A 16,347-nucleotide genomic window follows, 5' to 3' on the forward strand; every position below is an offset into this window, starting at 1 on the left:
TGTATTTCCACACATTGCACATTACCACATGAATGACACAAGCTCTTTGAACTTACTTATCTAAAATAAAACCCATTTCTCCATACATGCTCCTCTTTGACTCCCCACGTTACTGAAATTACTGCCCAGCAATCTAAGCTAGAACCTCAGTTTTCCTTGAGATCCTTCAATTCCTCTTTGCCATTATCTAATCAATCACTTACTGTTGAGTTTACCCCTATACAAACTTCCTAATCTGTTTTGTCCATATCTACTGAATTGGTTCATTCCTTTAGCATCTCAGGGCTGGACCACTGCAACAGCTTCCTAATTATCTCTACCTTCATTCTTCACATCCTCTACATTACTATCAGATTTCTTTCTAAAATACTTATCACTGCACCACTCCCTTGCTTAAACTATCATCTAGCTATCTTTACCTTTAGCAGCACTTCCCAAAGTTTTATATGTGAACCCTTGGCATTATCTGACAAGATTTTCGGTGGTAGATGGCCAAACATTTTTCATTTTTACTAGTTATGCTTTTATCTGAATTTGTAATAGAAAAATATGGTCTCCACTGATGGCAGTGATATTTAAACAGTATAAATTTGTTTGGGGCTTCCCTGATAGCTCAATGGTAAAGAATCCTATCTGCAATGTGGAAAGACTCAGGTTCAGTTCCTGGGTTGGGAAGATCCCCTGGAGGAGGGCATGGCAACCCACTCCAGTACTCTTGCCTGGAGAATTCCATGGACAGAGGAGCCTGGCAGGCTACAGTCCCTGGGGTTGCAAAGAGGTGGACATAACTGAGCAACTGAGCACAGCACAGCACGTAAATTTAAAATGCCAGTCTATTTAATGAAAAACACAAGTCAAAAATAGTATGGGGGCTACTTGCAAATGTTAAAAATTATGAATACTAAAATATTGAATTAGAAAAATTTCTTGCCTGTAGGGTAAGTTCCAAATTTTTAGCATGACATACAGTTTGACCCTAAACTGTATTTCCAACTTTGTTTCCTAATTAGACAGCATCAGGCATAAAAAATTTCTTGCCCTCCTGATATTCATTGGATATGTATTTAGCAATTGTCTACTATGAATCAGGCACTGGTCTGAACTTTGAGGATATAGTTGTAAATAAGAATCTCTGCCAATGCAAAAGACAATAAACAAACTAGAACGTAAATAAAGTAATTCAAGATTTGATTTTAAGTTCTGTGAAGGAAATAAGAGTGAAGAATAGAATAGAGAAGACTCCTTTGAGTGACAGCAGTATTTCAGGGAGACCTACAGGATGGGGTAGCCCCCATACTATTTTTGACTGTAGGGAGACCTACAGGATGGGGTTGAACCAGCCATGTTGAAAAGCTGGCGGAAGCTCATCAGGAACAGAAAGTTACAAAATGTCCAGAGATGAGAAAGTGTACAAGATAGTTGAGTATAGGGAGTAAACATAGTTGAGAAAAGTATAGTAAAGTAATAGGTGAGAGGGAAGAATGGTGGTGAAACAGTATGGAGACACAGAGCAGGCTGTGAGTCTGAATTTTATTCTAAGTGCAAAAATAAGTAAGGGGGATATCAGTAGAGATGTGACTTTTTTTTTTTTTTTTAAAGATCATACTATGTACTGTAGAGAATGGATTACTGTTTCTTAGTTTCAATACAACTGTTTTGCCTGGAAAGCAAAACAGCCTTACAAGCAGTTTAAATGGAAGCCCTCCCTCAAATGCACTCTCCTTATTTCCAGTCCTATTAGAAACTTGTATTGCTGTAGTACCTTGTAATATCAATGATCACTTTCATAATGTTATTATAAAGTGATTGTTGATGCTGTACTTCCCCTTGTATTGCTAGCACCTCTTCTAGTATTAGACACACATATAGGCATTCACAACTGATTTAAAAATTAATAAATAAGTGACTACTTATCCACTACTTTTTTAAGGCCTACGTCGGATTCCAGAATGTGGGGGCAATATTCTTTTTCGCCTCAACTCCTGGGTTTTTAAACGTGAAATGTCTGTACTATCCTCAAAGAAGCTAAAGCCTCTGTTTTATTTAAAATCACGACTTTTTCTTTTTAATTCCCAGAAGCGGTGGGTAGAATTTAAGAGACTATTTTTAATTTGGGGGGCGGGTGCGTGACCCCGGGTTTGCGGGATTTTAGTTCCCCCACCATGAACTGAACGGGGCCCCCGAAGTAAAAATGTGGAGCCGCCAGGGAATTTCCTGAGACATTATTAAATAAAAAAAGAAAAGTTGATATGTGTCTCATCAGTAGTATTTCACGGGAAACCAGGTCGGCTGATTTTCTTGAGAGAAAGCCCATGCTGGGAGGGATTGGGGGCAGGAGGAGAAGGGGACGACAGAGGATGAGATGGCTGGATGGCATCACCGACTCGATGGACGTGAGTTTGAGTGAACTCTGGGAGTTGGTGATGGACAGGGAGGCCTGGCGTGCTGCGATTCATGGGACACGACTGAGGGACTGAACTGAACTCAAACGAAGAGTACGTTCCAGAAGCAGCTTTTTGAAGTAGCATTGCTGACTTTTTTTTTTTTTAATGCTTCCATCACAGATCCAGCTGCTCCTCGGTACAGTATAGGCCTGCAAGTTTTTAGAGAAAAAACTTTCTTCAGCTTCCATTTCCTGGTATGGAATGAAAAGAGACGAAAAGCAACCCGCTAATAAAAATTCGGCTGGGCTTCACAAGGAAATGGCAACCCCCTCCAGTATTCTTGCCTGGAGAACTCCATGGACAGAGGAGCCTGGCGGGCTACAGCCCATGGGATCGCAAAGAACTGACCCGACTTAGCGGCTAACACTTTCACTTTTTCACTGTTAGTAGTTTCTTTTCGTTGGCTGCTCTGGTTAAGTTACTTAGTGTTAGGGGCTCAGTCCTGTCCGAAACTCTGGTAAAGAGGAACTCACTAGCCCCGCCTACCCCCTACCTCGCCGCACACGGGTGCAGCGCTCAGCTCTTGACGCGCTCAAGATGGCTACAGTAACACTTCCGGTATCTTCCCAAACTAGGCCCGCCTCCATTGCGTATTTTTACCGCGCCGAGGGCGGGACCTAGTATTAGTTTTTAATTGGTCAACTTGATTGATGACCTTTTCCCTCCGCGACAGTTTCCCGAGGAGCCAAGTGCCTGAGCGGCACGGACGAGAGTTGGAAGGAAGGAAAGATGGCGGACGTACTTGATCTTCATGAGGCTGGGGGCGAGGATTTCGCCATGGATGAGGATGGGGACGGTGAGGACAGTGGAGGCGGCTGCGGGAAGCGGGGAAGGTGCGAGAAAAGGACGTTTTAGGAAAATATAATCTTTCTCCCCAGTGGGGAGGATACGAGCCAGGGAACCGGGTTCTGTTGGTTGGAGACTCCGCCCCCTTTGGGCGGAAGAGGGGCGGGCCGGGAAGGGGGTTTGCTTTCAGATAATGTCTTGCAGAGAAAATACTGTTGTAAACAACTGTTACCTTTTTCACTTATTCCTTTTCTTCTGGGGCTCCAGAGAGCATCCACAAACTAAAAGAAAAAGCGAAGAAACGGAAGGGCCGTGGCTTTGGCTCCGGTGAGTGTTTGTGGGTGGAATGGGGTCGAATGGAGAGAGCTACGAGTTTTGGAATCCCCATTCAGACCTACGGTGAACAGTGGGAGAAGGGGGATTTCCGGTGATCTGCTGTGTGTTTCTAATAGAAGAGGGGTCTCGAGCGCGGATGCGTGAGGATTATGACAGCGTGGAGCAGGATGGCGATGAACCCGGACCACAACGCTGTAAGTAAATGGAACCTGTAGGGATCTGTCTGTACAGAGTTAGGGACCAATGAAATAAAACCCAGTAGGAATGGAGCCCTGGGATTTCTTTGGAAGGAGTGATGCTAAAGCTGAAACTCCAGTACTTTGGCCACCTCATGCGAAGAGTTGACTCATTGGAAAAGACTCTGATGCTGGGAGGGATTGGGGGCAGGAGGAGAAGGAGACGACAGAGGATGAGATGGCTGGATGGCATCACTGACTCGATGGACGTGAGTCTGAGTGAACTCCGGGAGTTGGTGATGGACAGGGAGGCCTGGAGTGCTGCGATTCATGGGGTCGCAAAAAGTCGGACACGACTGAGCGACTGAACTGAACTGAGAAATGTAGTCAGAGGTCGCTTAACCAATCTCTGCGGAGCCTGCACACACTCTACTTGTGTGATCTTGCTTAAGTGTTTCTTGTGCTCAAACAACTTTCCTTCGTTCCCCTACCTACAGCTGTTGAAGGTTGGATTCTCTTTGTCACTGGAGTCCATGAGGAAGCCACGGAAGAAGACATCCATGATAAATTTGCAGAGTATGGAGAAATAAAAAATATCCATCTCAATCTGGACAGACGTACAGGATATCTAAAGGTATCTTGAGCCATACTCCATTGCCTCTCTTCATCCATAACCCTTAGACAGCATTGGTAGTTCTTCAAAGTTGGCTGTGGTTGGCCAAGAGTTGAAATAAAAAGAGATTGGGAATTGATTGTTAGACATAGCAAAGAGGCAGAAACAGACAGACAAATAGTATGTATAACAGGGATGTGACATGCATTTGTTGTTTAAGGTTGATAGGTTTTTCTAGTTGAGTAGAGAAAAGCTTGATGGAGTTTTGATAATCTGTCTTTTTCTTGTTCCAGGGGTATACTCTAGTTGAGTATGAAACATACAAGGAGGCCCAGGCTGCTATGGAGGGACTCAATGGCCAGGATTTGATGGGACAGCCAATCAGCGTGGACTGGTGTTTTGTTCGGGGTCCACCCAAGGGCAAGAGGAGGTAAAGTGCAGAGGGAAAAACATTATTTTAGTGGAAGGAGTATGAGCAAAGCAGAATATTATAAATATTATAAAAGCAGGACATAGTATTATGTTCGTCTCATGGGCCCTGCCCCTTTTCCTTCTTTGTAGAGGTGGTCGAAGACGCAGCAGGAGTCCAGACCGGAGACGTCGCTGACCCATCCTCTGTTGTTCAGGTGTTCTCTCCAGAGATTCCATTTGACCATGCAACCTTGGAGAAATACGGCTGGGGTGGAACTCACTGTGTTTATATTTAATCTCTTACCCTGTTTAGTGTTTCTTTTGAATTATGAATAAATGTACAATTTTTGTTTTCTAATTACTTAACTTCCCTTTTCTAATATTGCAAGCTCTGGAGTACTATTTACAGTGAGGCAGTATGGGTCACTGTGAAGATATTTCTCCCAGGGACTGAATTCTGTGTGAGTTTCTATGTTAGATAGTCTCCAGTGTCAGCTAGGGTCAAGTAGAGACACTGCTCAGTATTTCTTTTTCTTCGAAGCTAAGAGAGCAAGGGTAGAAGTAAGATGTTCTCATGACAGTAAGGAATAATCATTCTGTTCCTATATGTGCTGTCCTGAGCAAGTGGTATCATAGAAATGTCTCTTTTTTCTCTCCTGTGTTTCTTACTGCCACATTTGTTTGTACTTCTATCTGTCTAAGAGCTTGAATCTCCTGTTGGGGCACTCTTCCAGAACCTCCTTCCCTGGAGGAGTCTATACTATGTTCTTGATGCCCTCTTCAGCATCCAAAGGTGAAGGCCCCATAGAGGAGAGGATCCAGAGGAGCACTGAGGAGGCCAAAGAGGAAAAGGATGTGGCTGAGGCTAGGAGGCACTTCAGTTAGCATGGTGGGAGAGAACCAGTACCAAAGACCCAGAAGGTAATAAGGTGTCCAGCAGAAGATGAAGGTCAGCAGGATAAGTAGGGCCAGTCTTAGGGCCCGATGATGAACACAGGAGTGACTGTATAAGGAGCGGCAGAGGGCAAATTCACCTGCAGGGGCTGGGAATTTAGAAAATTCACTCAAATTCAGAACCACTCAGCTTCTAAATTGATAGGCAGAAATTGTGAGATAGAGCTCTTCCCTCTATAAATAGAGAAGCTGCAAGCCCTCCTCCCCTTCCCAACCTGGGACTATATGCTCCCTTCCCATCAGGGATTATGACAGACATGCTGGAAAAAAGGTTTCAATTTGAGGTGCTATGGTACACTGAAGCTACAAAGTCTGTTTGAAGTGTTGTTGGTGTCCAAGAGCAAAGGAGAATACTGATCACCCTTCTTAATTCTTGCCTAGCTAACTCAACTTCAGAGAATGATGGCTAGTGGCTGGTTAGAATTGAAGGCATTCAATGAAATTAGTGTGGCATTAGCTGCTAGAGATACCGTTTGTTGTTAGTCGCTAAGTTGCATCCAATTCTTTTGTGACCCCACAGGCTATAACCCACCAGGCTCCTCTGTCCATGGGGTTTCCCAGTCAAGAATACTGGAATGGGCTGCCATTTCCTTCTGCAGGGGATCTTCCCAACCCAGGGATTGAACTCGAATGTTCTGCAGTGCAGGCAGATTATTTACCACTAAGCCACTGGGCAAGCCCCTTGGTTTGATAGATAGCTATCATATTAATGAGGCTAGACAATAGTTTTAGGGTATGGGTTAGGGCCTGGAGGTTGGAGTCTCACCATGGTTCCCCTTCCTTGTCTGGGGAGTAGACACACTGCAGACAATGTGGCTATAGCAGATGGTCATTGCAATCAGTGGCAGCAGAAAGAGGCAGCAGATGAAGAGGTTATAGATGATCTCTTGCCATTGAGTCTTGAAGCTGCCTTTGGTGACACACTGAGTGAAGGGACCTGGACCAGCGCGTCAGACTGTATGGAACAGAAACAGCTAGATTGGAGTCAAGGTCTATTAGAACTGGTCTCCCTTCTCCCCTGCCAAGCTACCTACCAATTCAACACTGTCTCCTCCCGATTAATTCATTCTTTTGTGTGTGTGTGATTGTTAAGAAATTTGGGAGCTAATACAGTGCATAATCTCAATCCATTCTTAATTCCCTGCAGTGCTGAGTAATAGTACATCCGTGGTGCCATATTTAAAAGGTTAGAAATGTATCTTGAAAATCTCTATTTTCCTCTTAGGCTATGCTTATTAAATCCAGAGCTTAAAGGATCCTGTCTTTAGAGTACTAGCTACCATTTTATAAGAGTATATCTCTACCACCTCACCCACATTTTTTTTTCCCTCACCATTTTTAGCTGAAATTATTTTCCTGATGTGTCTGTGATTAATTCTGTGGGAAAAAGAAATCTTGTATAAAATGGGAGGTGCTAGAGTTGCAGGCTATTTTGCGGTCACTCTCTAAAGTGACTTTAGTAATAGTCCTATGTACAATAATTATAATGGTGAAATAACAATAAAATTTAACATTTTCCAAATGCTGTTGGCTGCCCCTCCTTTTTTTGGTAAACTAGTTTTTGGTTTGAATCAGTAAAGAGCATTTTTCAGTTGAGAGCTTCAGGGTTTGTACCTTAGTTCAGGTAAGGTAGATTGAATCAGTATTAGTTTGCTAAAAGGCAAATTTAGTAGGTATCAAATTCCTAGATATGAGGCCTTTCAGAAAGGGATTTCAGCTGGCATGAGGGACTTTTAGGAAAAGTGAATAGTTTTAGTCACAGACATGATTTTATGAACTGATTGGAGTTAGACCAGGCTATTCTAGTTGGGGAGTGGTCTTTCCTTTACTCCTATCTTGAGTCCATATATTCCTGGATGGGGTTTTTTTTTTTTTTTTCTTTTGGTGGTGGGGCTGGGGGGCGGGGGCGGGGGGAGCGCTGTGGTGAGGGTGGTGTGTGTGCATGGCTTGGCACTATACCTAGAAACATCTGACTTGTGAGAAGGTTTAAAAATAGGCAAGGTTTGGGGACTTACATTTTAGTCCAGCCTCTGACTATTTTATATGCATTTTATATTTTACCACCTACTATAGAAACCTTTATTTCTGATACTTGGAAATGAGTCTACGAAAATAATTTCTAACTACACCAATATTCCCTTGACCATGCTAACAATTTTTAATTGACATATTTTAAATGCAACATATGGGCATTGCAGAATTTATACAAGAGGTTGATAATTTTTTTTTAAAGAGGTTGATAATTTGGAACCCAAAAGAACACTTTTTGCACCTGAATCATGTTACCATCAGTTTGCTATTGAAGCAAATAGAAATTGCACTATTGGACTGTCAGTCTCCAAGGAAGGATGAAATTCATCTATTCCATAATCTTGTGGTCTATGGATTTCAAGTGATTTAGCCAAAGTTATCCAGCTAGTTAGTGGTAGAGCCTAGACTCAGAAAAAAACAGAGCAAATTAATACAAACAACAAAAACAGTCCTAATTCCCAGTCCACTTCTAAAATTCATTTCATATAAACCCAATTAATTTCTTTTGCACTGAGGCAACAGGCAAAGGGGTCCTGTTTACAACATACTGTTGGAAGCAGTATTTTTTGTTTGTCTTAGAACTGCAGTCAGACTAACTTTTGGTAGTTACATTTCTAATATTTGAGGATTTAAGAATCCAATCTTAAATGTGACTACAATGCATTATTCCAGAGACTGAAATGTTACCCCTCTCCCTGACATAATCCCAACCACAGGCTCAGAGACGCTGCTTTACTCCCTTTTCCCAGATGGTGGTAGTGGTTTTGTTTTGAAGGAATTGCTCTATATTTAGCTTTTTTTTTCTTCTTCTAGATTTATAGTTTGTTTTCAATACTGAGATTTGATTAATTGGTACTCAAGTTCAGATGCACCCTTTTGTTTCCATTTTGACACAATAAAGCTAGAGTAAAAAATGCAAATCTGATTATGTTACTCTCTACCTTTTACTTTAGTGTTTCCCCACTGCCCTTAGGATAAAGTACAAGCTTAATATTTGTGAAATTGGTTCTTCCTTCCCCTCCAGGCTCATTACTTGCCATTTTCTAGCCCTCAACTTTAACTGCGATTACTTTTGAGATTTTCTACCCTCCACCTTCTCCAGCATTCCTCCTGCTTTGTCTTAACACCTATCTTTCAAGAATGAAATTTTGATATCTCTAGGAAGTCAGGAAGCTTTCCCTGAATGACCAAAAGTGGGTCAGACACCCCCCATTGTTCCTTAGCTCCTTATGCTTAGCTTTAGCATAACACTTAACTGGACATTATATTGTAATTGCCTACTTATTTGACTCTGCACTCATCTGTAAATTTCTTGAAGGCAAGACTTTGTTGCTCTATCCTTGATAGAGCATTTAATGCACCTGGGGGAACTGCATTTTTTTTTTTTAATTGATGAAGGAAGGTATCACAAAGTTTTACCCAAAGTCCTGGATTTCACTTTTTTTTTTTTAGTTTTCTTGTCACTGTCTTCTTAATGTCTTCCCATGGAGGAAACTCCATGCTCTGAAGCTTTCCTGCAATAATCTGAAGAAGGTGGGCCTACGATGATGCAAAGAGGTGGAAGCCAAGTGTAGTAAAAACAAAGACTCAATAGAAATACAAATTAACATGCAATGATCTTAACTAGCAAAAGAGCAGAGGCTCCCACTCTGAGGATTAATGTTGACCATGGCCAAGCACACCCCTTGAATCCAGAGGCTCATGTTGTGTACTCAAATTCTTGTCCAGTCTAGCCCTGAGTCCCAAGTCACTCACCTGGGGCAAGGCGAGCAGGAAGCTGAGTCCCCAGGCTACCCCAAGAAATTTCCTTCCAGCTGAGCGCGGTCCAAACGGGTGGAGTACGGCTGCCTGGTGGTCGAGCCCAATAACCAGGCAGGAAAGCTGCGGCATACATGGCCACCTGTTTCAGGAACATGAGTGTCCGACATGCAATGTCCCCGGCCAGCCATTGAGCAGTGATATTCCAGGTCGCATCTAGGGGCATAACCACAAAAGTGACCAGTAAGTCGGCAACTGCTAAATGGGCGAACAGTCGTCGTACCGGAGAGGGACGGAGTTGGCTGGGTTGCGGCCGTTTCACTGACCACAGCACGGCCAGGTTCCCTGCAGCCGAAGAAACAAACAGCACGACAGTCACTCCCATTCGCACCTTGGCGGCAACTGAGAAGGTGGGCAGCTCTGCGCCCTCCACCTCTACTCCTGATCCTACCCAGACCTCCTCCCCCGCCGCTGATGACCCCAAGGGGTGACGTTGCCTGCAGACATGGTGACCTGAAAAGAAAAGGGGCGGGGCGATGAAGTGTGGATCTGAAGAGGTGAGCTGCGTCCAGTTTCTTCTCCCTCCTTCTCAGGATCTGAGATGGTTATTTTGCGAATTTCGTCCACTAAAGCCTCTATCTCTGGAGACTCCGTCTGTAATCTGGAGGTCACCTGTCCAACTGTCAGGGGCTTGTAGGGACTAGGAAGGAATCTGGTGCTGGCTTCTACTTCCGCAGGCTCCTTTAGCCCCTGGAGCCCTGAATTCGATAGGAGCGTGAGAGTGAGTGTGTGTGTGTGCTGCGAGTGTTCCGCTGTAAGCACCCCTGGGTCAGGGGCAACCCCATCCTAGTGGTGCTGGAGAGAGCACTGCGGCGCCTTCTCGCTCCGCCCCGACTCCTGCAAGCCTCGCCCTTGGTCCAGAATATTTAAAGACGACTGTGCTTCTGGAGACTTGCTCAGGAAATAGAGATCTTCTGATTAGAGAACGAGACGACGGAGACCACGCACACACACACACACCCCTCCACCTCCCCCAGTACGCCCTGCCAAACACACAAACCATGCAGATGTAGGCCCAGAGACAAGTGCTTCTGGTTCTGAAATTACGTTTCAGGGGCCGGCTCCACTCGCTTTATTTTCTGATGATGTTTGTCCCTCGTGCGGCACCGTTGGGTCGTCCGGGAGGCGTGACTAGGGGCGGGAATCGAGGCGGGAGCGGAGCTGCAGAACGGGTGCTGCCGCTGTCATGGACGCCTGGGTCCGCTTCAGCGCCCAGAGCCAGGCCCGGGAGCGACTGTGTAGGTGCGGCCCGAATAGGAAAGGGGGGCGGGCGGGAGGGCAGAGGAAGAGCCTCGTGAGGCGAGGTCAGTTCACACTACGGGGGTCAAAAAGGGTCAACTCGGGCTACGGGGGCCCGGACGGACCGCGAGGGGCTGATTTGAGCCGGCCGCGAGGCCTTGATTCGTTCCTGCTCGTGAGAAAGATGGGGAAACTGAGGCACGAGTGGGCTAGCGGGGAGGCGGCTCAGGGTTGTGTGTTCATATAAGACCAACACTTTCCTCCCTGGGCGACGGTGGGAGGAGGAGCGTTCTCCCTGTGACAGATAGCGATCTGGACTGTGTCCTCAGAGCTAAGGAGGCACTCCTGAGTTCCCGTTGGCCCCTTTACCCTACTGTCACCCACGAGCTCCTCCACGTCCGCCCTGCCTTCTAGTCTTCATTCATCTCAAGGGCCTTAGTTCACCTATTTTGAAGACTAACCTGTTCTTCAGCCATCTCTCACCCCCTCACAGAACATTACACACTCACACTGAGGTGCTTATGATCTTGCGATGGTCCTCCTGCCTTCTTCACTGTCCTCTTCAGGCTGCATCATTGTTAAATCCCTTATTTCTTCAATTCGTAGTGTTTCCCAGCCCCTACTAGGCTCCTTTATATCCTCAATGCCCTTTGGAGAAACTAAGATATAGGCCTGAAGAGCAGGAAAGGGAATGGTCTCAAACTGGGAAGGGGGTCATCCATGGTTGCCTTTTGGAGGACATCTTTGAGGGGGAGATAAAGGAGGTCTCTACCTTACCTTACCTGTCCTCCAGGGCTGCCCAATATGCTTGCTCCCTTCTTGGCCATGCACTGCAGAAACATGGGGCCAGTCCTGAGTTACAGAAACAGATTCGACAACTGGAAGGTCATCTGAGCCTAGGAAGAAAGCGTAAGTAATTAGGCCTTTCCTTTTATTACTCCACACTTCTTCCATCCCCAGCCATTATTCCTTAGTCCCTCCTTCCTATTTTTGACCAGTGCCAATTCATCATGGTTTGCCTTATCTGTACTTATCCTGTGCAGGCCTCCCAGCTGAGAAAAGAGAGCAGGGATAAGGTCAGTGAGGGATTGGAGAGAACGAGGCAGATTTGAGAAAGCTAAACTGGGACACAAATTAATAAAAAATTTGAACTAAAAAGGATTGAACTTTCTGCTGTTTTTTAAAAAATTGTTTATTATTGTTTCTATTACTTGCCTGACTTTGATTCTCTTGCTTTCTCTCTTTCTCTGTATCTTGCTCTCTGTTTGCCTTTCTACTTTCAAATCCTTGCTTTCCGTTGCTAATCTCCACAAGTTCTGCGCCTCGGTAACTCAGCAGATGCCCTTGAGTCAGCCAAACGAGCTGTGCACCTGTCAGATGTTGTCCTGAGATTCTGCATCACTGTTAGTCATCTCAACAGAGCCTTGTACTTCGCCTGTGACAATGTCCTTTGGGCTGGGAAGTCTGGACTCGCTCCCCGTGTGGATCAGGAGAAGTGGGCCCAGCGTTCTTTCAGGTTTGATATTCTTTTATCCTACAAGGTCTATCGTATTCTTCATACTACCTACCTTGCCTTTCATGAGAGAACGATCTTTTAGGGTCTTCCCAGAATATACACATCTGAATCACTTGGCTTCCAATCTTCATTTAGATCTTAAACCATCAGAGAATAATGAATGGGGGCAGATGGAAGACAGATGCTCTTTCATGGTGAATGACTAAGATTGGACAAGACTAGATATTAATTATATTGCTTCAATTCTTCTTCTGTCTATACCACAGATTTATGCCCCTCACTGTCTACACATTCATTCATTCTAAAAATACTTAGTAGCTGCTTACTGTGAGCCAGGGAATAAAGCAAAGAGCTAAGTAGATATGGTTCCTGCTCTCATGAAGCTTCTAGTTTAGTAGGAGAGTCTGATATTAAAACAAATAATCACCAAACCGAATATTTGTGGGAAAGTATAGGATGTTAGCCCCTGGAGGAGGGCATGGCAACCCACTCCAGTATTCTTGCCTGGAGGATTCCATGGACAGAGGAGCCTGGCAAGATACAGTCCATAGCGTCAGAGTTGGACACAACTGAAGCGACTTAGCACATATATAGGATATTAGAGCTTTATAACAGGGGGAGCTAATCTGGATAGAAAGGTCAGGAAAAAAAGAACCCTTTGAGAAAAATTTTATTTCAGACCTGAAGTCTGAGTAGAAGTTATACAAAGCAAGCAGTAGAAAGAAGAAACAGAAAATAACTCATTCTAAGGCCTTGAGGCAAGAAAGACTTCTTGGAATTAAAGAGGTGGAAAGAAAGAGTGTGGTTGACAGTATTGAGGAAGGGCATAAATTCAAACTGGAGAGGTAGACCAGGGCCAGATCATTCATGCAAGGTCGTCTAGGTAATGGTAGGATTTTTTTCATTTAGTTTTGTTTAAATTTTAAGTCCAGTGGTTCTGAGCAGGTATGTGACATGATTCAAATTGCATTTAGAAGATCTGTCTTTCTGTACTGGGGAAAATGGATTGCAGTAGCACTAAAGAGGAGAAGATTCTCTAATGTGACCATGAAATGATGTTGGCTTGGATTAAAGAGCAGGCTGGTAGTGAAGGTGGAAAGGAATATGATTTGAGAATAAAATTTTCTGTCTATATATTACCTATATTTGTTTTTTGCTTCCCTATGATTCACTTTGTTATTTTACATTATATTGCTTCTTTCCATCTCTGCTTATGTCCTGCTTTTCATCTTTCTCGGTGATTTACAGTTATAACAAGGCTTATGGTATATGAGGGGTGGGGGCAGAGGCATGGATAGAATGGTATGGAAAAGCAACTCTCTAGAAGAGTTTCTATGCCCTGTCTACTCTTTCATTCCATAAATATTTCTTTAGCTCTTACTATGTGCTAGGCCTAAGTCTAGACACAAGGATGCAGTGGTAAAGACAAACAAGATCCTTGCTCCTGTGGAGCTTACATTGTAATGGGAAGGGACAAAGACACAGTAAATAAGAAAAGCATCACAGAGTGGTCAATGCTGTGCAGGAAATTAAAATAGGGTCAAGTGATAAGATGGTAAATGGCTTGCTATTTTAGAGTGGGCGGTCAGAGAAGACCTCTATGAAGAGGTGACATTTACACTCAGACATGAAGTGCAAGGAAGAGCCAGCCATGTGAAGGTTTTGGAGGGAGAATATTCCAGATTGAGGGACTAGGTAATATAAAGGTCCTAAAGCAGGGATCACTGAATGGGATCAAAATATAAAAAGAAACCGTGGTTGGAGCCTAGTGGTTGAGGGAAAGAATGGTACAAGATAGAGTTAGAGAGGCAGAGTCACTTGTTAGGTTCTGTAGTATTTTATTCTAAATGTGATAGGAAGGAAACCATCAAGAATTTTAAGAAAGGGTATATTGTGATATACATTTATGCCAGCTGTTATATGAAATTAGATTGTTAGGTGTGGTGGGCAAGAGTGACCATGGGGAAACCAGTTAAAAGACTGAAGTAGTAGTTCAAGCAAGAGATGATGGTTGGTTAGACTAGTGGTCCCCAACCTTCTTGGCACCAGGAACCAGTTTTGTGGAAAATTTTTCCACAGACCAAGGGGGTGCAAGCAATAGGGAGAGGCTGTAAATACAGATGAAGCTTTGCTGGCTTACCTGCCACTCACCTCCTGCTGTACTGCCCGGTTCCAGGGATTGGGGACCCCTGGCTTAGACTATGGTCTGAGTATAATAGATAGATGTGATTGAATTCAGGGTCTATATTAGAGGTAGGACAGTTATACTGAATACAGACCACTGTTTTCAGAATGATTTAAAAAAATTTTTTTAATGTAGGCTGTTCTTAAGGAATTTATAATCTAAAACATTTGGCAAGCTTGGCTTCTTTTTTTTTTTTTCTCCTTTTAACAAAAGGATTGGATTTAAATTATGTGTGTGAATCTTTGAAACAACTGAGGCTGTTCTTTTTTTAAAAAAAAAGTTGCATTATTGTAGTTCAGGTTGAATACATGTGCACACATGTAATGGGTTGCCAAGTGGAAAAGTGAAATTTGAGGTTAATCTTGGACTATATCATGATCTTCATTACTTTTAAACCAAGATCTTAAGGTACACATACATAAACACATTAGTTACAGAAAGATGGAAGGACATTTCTAATGGTAATAACATTTACTTCTGATATTCTAATGTATAATCTGTTTGCACTATGAGGGAAAAAAGTTTAAGTGTTCTGTTGGATTTGCTAGGTGGGTATATGTACCCATCCTGACCCTTCTTCCCTGTGTATCCCAGGTACTATCTGTTTTCCCTCATCATGAATTTGAGCCGTGATGCTTATGAGATCCGCCTACTGATGGAACAAGAGTCTTCAGCTTGTAGCCGGCGACTGAAAGGTTCTGGAGGAGTCCCAGGAGGAGTTGAAACTGGAGGACCTGGGGGTCCAGGGGTTCCAGGAAGAGGTCTGCCTCAGGTGGCTCTGAAGCTTCGGCTCCGGGTCCTGCTGCTGGCTCGGGTCCTGCGGGGTCATCCCCCTCTCCTGCTGGATGTGGTCAGAAATGCCTGTGATCTCTTCATCCCACTGGACAAACTAGGCCTCTGGCGCTGTGGCCCTGGGATTGTGGGGCTTTGTGGCCTCGTGTCCTCCATCCTGTCTATTCTCACCCTAATCTGCCCTTGGCTACGACTCAAGCCCTGAAATGCTGGTACAGGATAAGGAGGGGACCTGAATTGGTGAGATGGAATTTTATAGATTGTCCCTGTGTCCCAGCCTCATTCTAACTCCACTCTTTGGTTAAAGTTAAAAATCCAGAGATTTGGGAATAAAAGGAAGGAGCTTTGGGGAAGATGAGATGAGGAAAGGTGATTTGTGAAATCAACTGGATGATTCAGATGTTCAGATCTGCTGGAGCTTTTGTTCTTTTCCTCCTTCATTGCATTGCCTGTGTCTCTCCTGACTCTTCTTACTGTCTCTTAAGTCTGTTTAAGATTCTGTCTCTGTATCCCCTTTGTACCTTCTCAGCCCCCTGTCATAGGAATTTAATCAGCAGAATTACTTTTTGGTATGGGAAGTAGAAGGTATGGTCTGTAATGTTCTAATTGCCTTCTTCCTTTTCCTCACAAAAGTGACTTGTGGCAGTTATTTTTGCCTCCAGACTCCAGACCATAATTTTAAAGGCTTCGCGTCCCAGTGGGCTCTTCCCACGTGCACCAGAAGTACTTTCATGCTTCCTTTTCCTCGCTCATGTCTACCTCACTGCCCTCCCTCATGATTTGCCATTCCCCTTCTTTCTACTCACACCTGCAAGTTTCTGCTTACACTTTGATTTCATGGCTTTGTTCTAGCCTTTCCATACCCCTTCTTTGCCTATCCAGAATGATGCTATGTTTAGCATCTTGTAAATATTGTACAATGATTCTGTGTAAATAGCTGAGGCCCAAGCCCATGATGGACAGCAAGCCTTCCAGGTTAGCAGATTAAAGATCAATTTGCTCATTGATATTTGGTCTGGTCCTGTGTGTTCTGGTCATCTGAGGCC

At 44.0% G+C, this 16,347-nt stretch overlaps 2 protein-coding genes and 1 long non-coding RNA gene across 7 annotated transcripts; 2 read left to right on the forward strand and 1 right to left on the reverse strand.

Moving 5' to 3' along the window:
• Positions 1-3,117: 3,117 nt before the first annotated feature.
• Positions 3,118-5,124, forward strand: RBM8A (RNA binding motif protein 8A). Of its 2 annotated transcripts, none has more exons than XM_006040916.3 (6): positions 3,118-3,240; positions 3,498-3,557; positions 3,683-3,760; positions 4,240-4,376; positions 4,649-4,785; positions 4,917-5,124. In XM_006040916.3, the coding sequence occupies exons 1-6, from the start codon at positions 3,174-3,176 to the stop codon at positions 4,960-4,962; spliced, it is 525 nt and encodes a 174-aa protein (XP_006040978.1). In that variant the 5' UTR covers positions 3,118-3,173; the 3' UTR covers positions 4,963-5,124. The 2 variants fall into 2 exon arrangements, with proteins under 2 accessions (XP_006040978.1, XP_006040979.1); XM_006040917.3 differs by having other exon boundaries at positions 3,686-3,760.
• Positions 5,125-7,854: 2,730 nt separating this feature from the next.
• On the reverse strand, positions 7,855-10,708 carry LOC112585571. Of its 4 annotated transcripts, none has more exons than XR_006551690.2 (3): positions 10,570-10,708; positions 9,507-9,725; positions 7,855-9,290 (listed from the first exon to the last, which is right to left on the reverse strand). It is a non-coding gene; the product is annotated as an uncharacterized LOC112585571 (long non-coding RNA). The 4 variants fall into 4 exon arrangements; XR_003110019.3 differs by lacking the exon at positions 10,570-10,708 and having other exon boundaries at positions 7,855-8,152; positions 9,171-9,290; positions 9,507-10,551; XR_006641191.1 differs by lacking the exon at positions 10,570-10,708 and adding an exon at positions 9,901-10,548.
• Positions 10,686-16,308, forward strand: PEX11B (peroxisomal biogenesis factor 11 beta). The gene is made up of 4 exons (XM_006040921.4): positions 10,686-10,811; positions 11,602-11,717; positions 12,123-12,324; positions 15,104-16,308. The coding sequence occupies exons 1-4, from the start codon at positions 10,756-10,758 to the stop codon at positions 15,504-15,506; spliced, it is 777 nt and encodes a 258-aa protein (XP_006040983.1). The 5' UTR covers positions 10,686-10,755; the 3' UTR covers positions 15,507-16,308.
• Positions 16,309-16,347: the final 39 nt, after the last annotated feature.

Source organism: Bubalus bubalis, chromosome 6 (assembly GCF_019923935.1).
Source record: "Bubalus bubalis isolate 160015118507 breed Murrah chromosome 6, NDDB_SH_1, whole genome shotgun sequence".
NCBI classification, from domain to species: domain Eukaryota; kingdom Metazoa; phylum Chordata; class Mammalia; order Artiodactyla; family Bovidae; genus Bubalus; species Bubalus bubalis.

Excerpts from the sequence above, each read along its gene's own strand:
- RBM8A (XM_006040916.3), top strand. The coding sequence starts at position 3,174 with ATGGCGGACGTACTTGATCTTCATGAGGCTGGGGGCGAGGATTTCGCC. Across the intron at positions 3,761-4,239 it reads TGAACCCGGACCACAACGCT|CTGTTGAAGGTTGGATTCTC; the intron begins GTAAGTAAATGG and ends CCCTACCTACAG. Across the intron at positions 4,377-4,648 it reads GACGTACAGGATATCTAAAG|GGGTATACTCTAGTTGAGTA; the intron begins GTATCTTGAGCC and ends TTCTTGTTCCAG.
- PEX11B (XM_006040921.4), top strand. The coding sequence starts at position 10,756 with ATGGACGCCTGGGTCCGCTTCAGCGCCCAGAGCCAGGCCCGGGAGCGA. Across the intron at positions 11,718-12,122 it reads TCTGAGCCTAGGAAGAAAGC|TTCTGCGCCTCGGTAACTCA; the intron begins GTAAGTAATTAG and ends AATCTCCACAAG. Across the intron at positions 12,325-15,103 it reads TGGGCCCAGCGTTCTTTCAG|GTACTATCTGTTTTCCCTCA; the intron begins GTTTGATATTCT and ends TGTGTATCCCAG.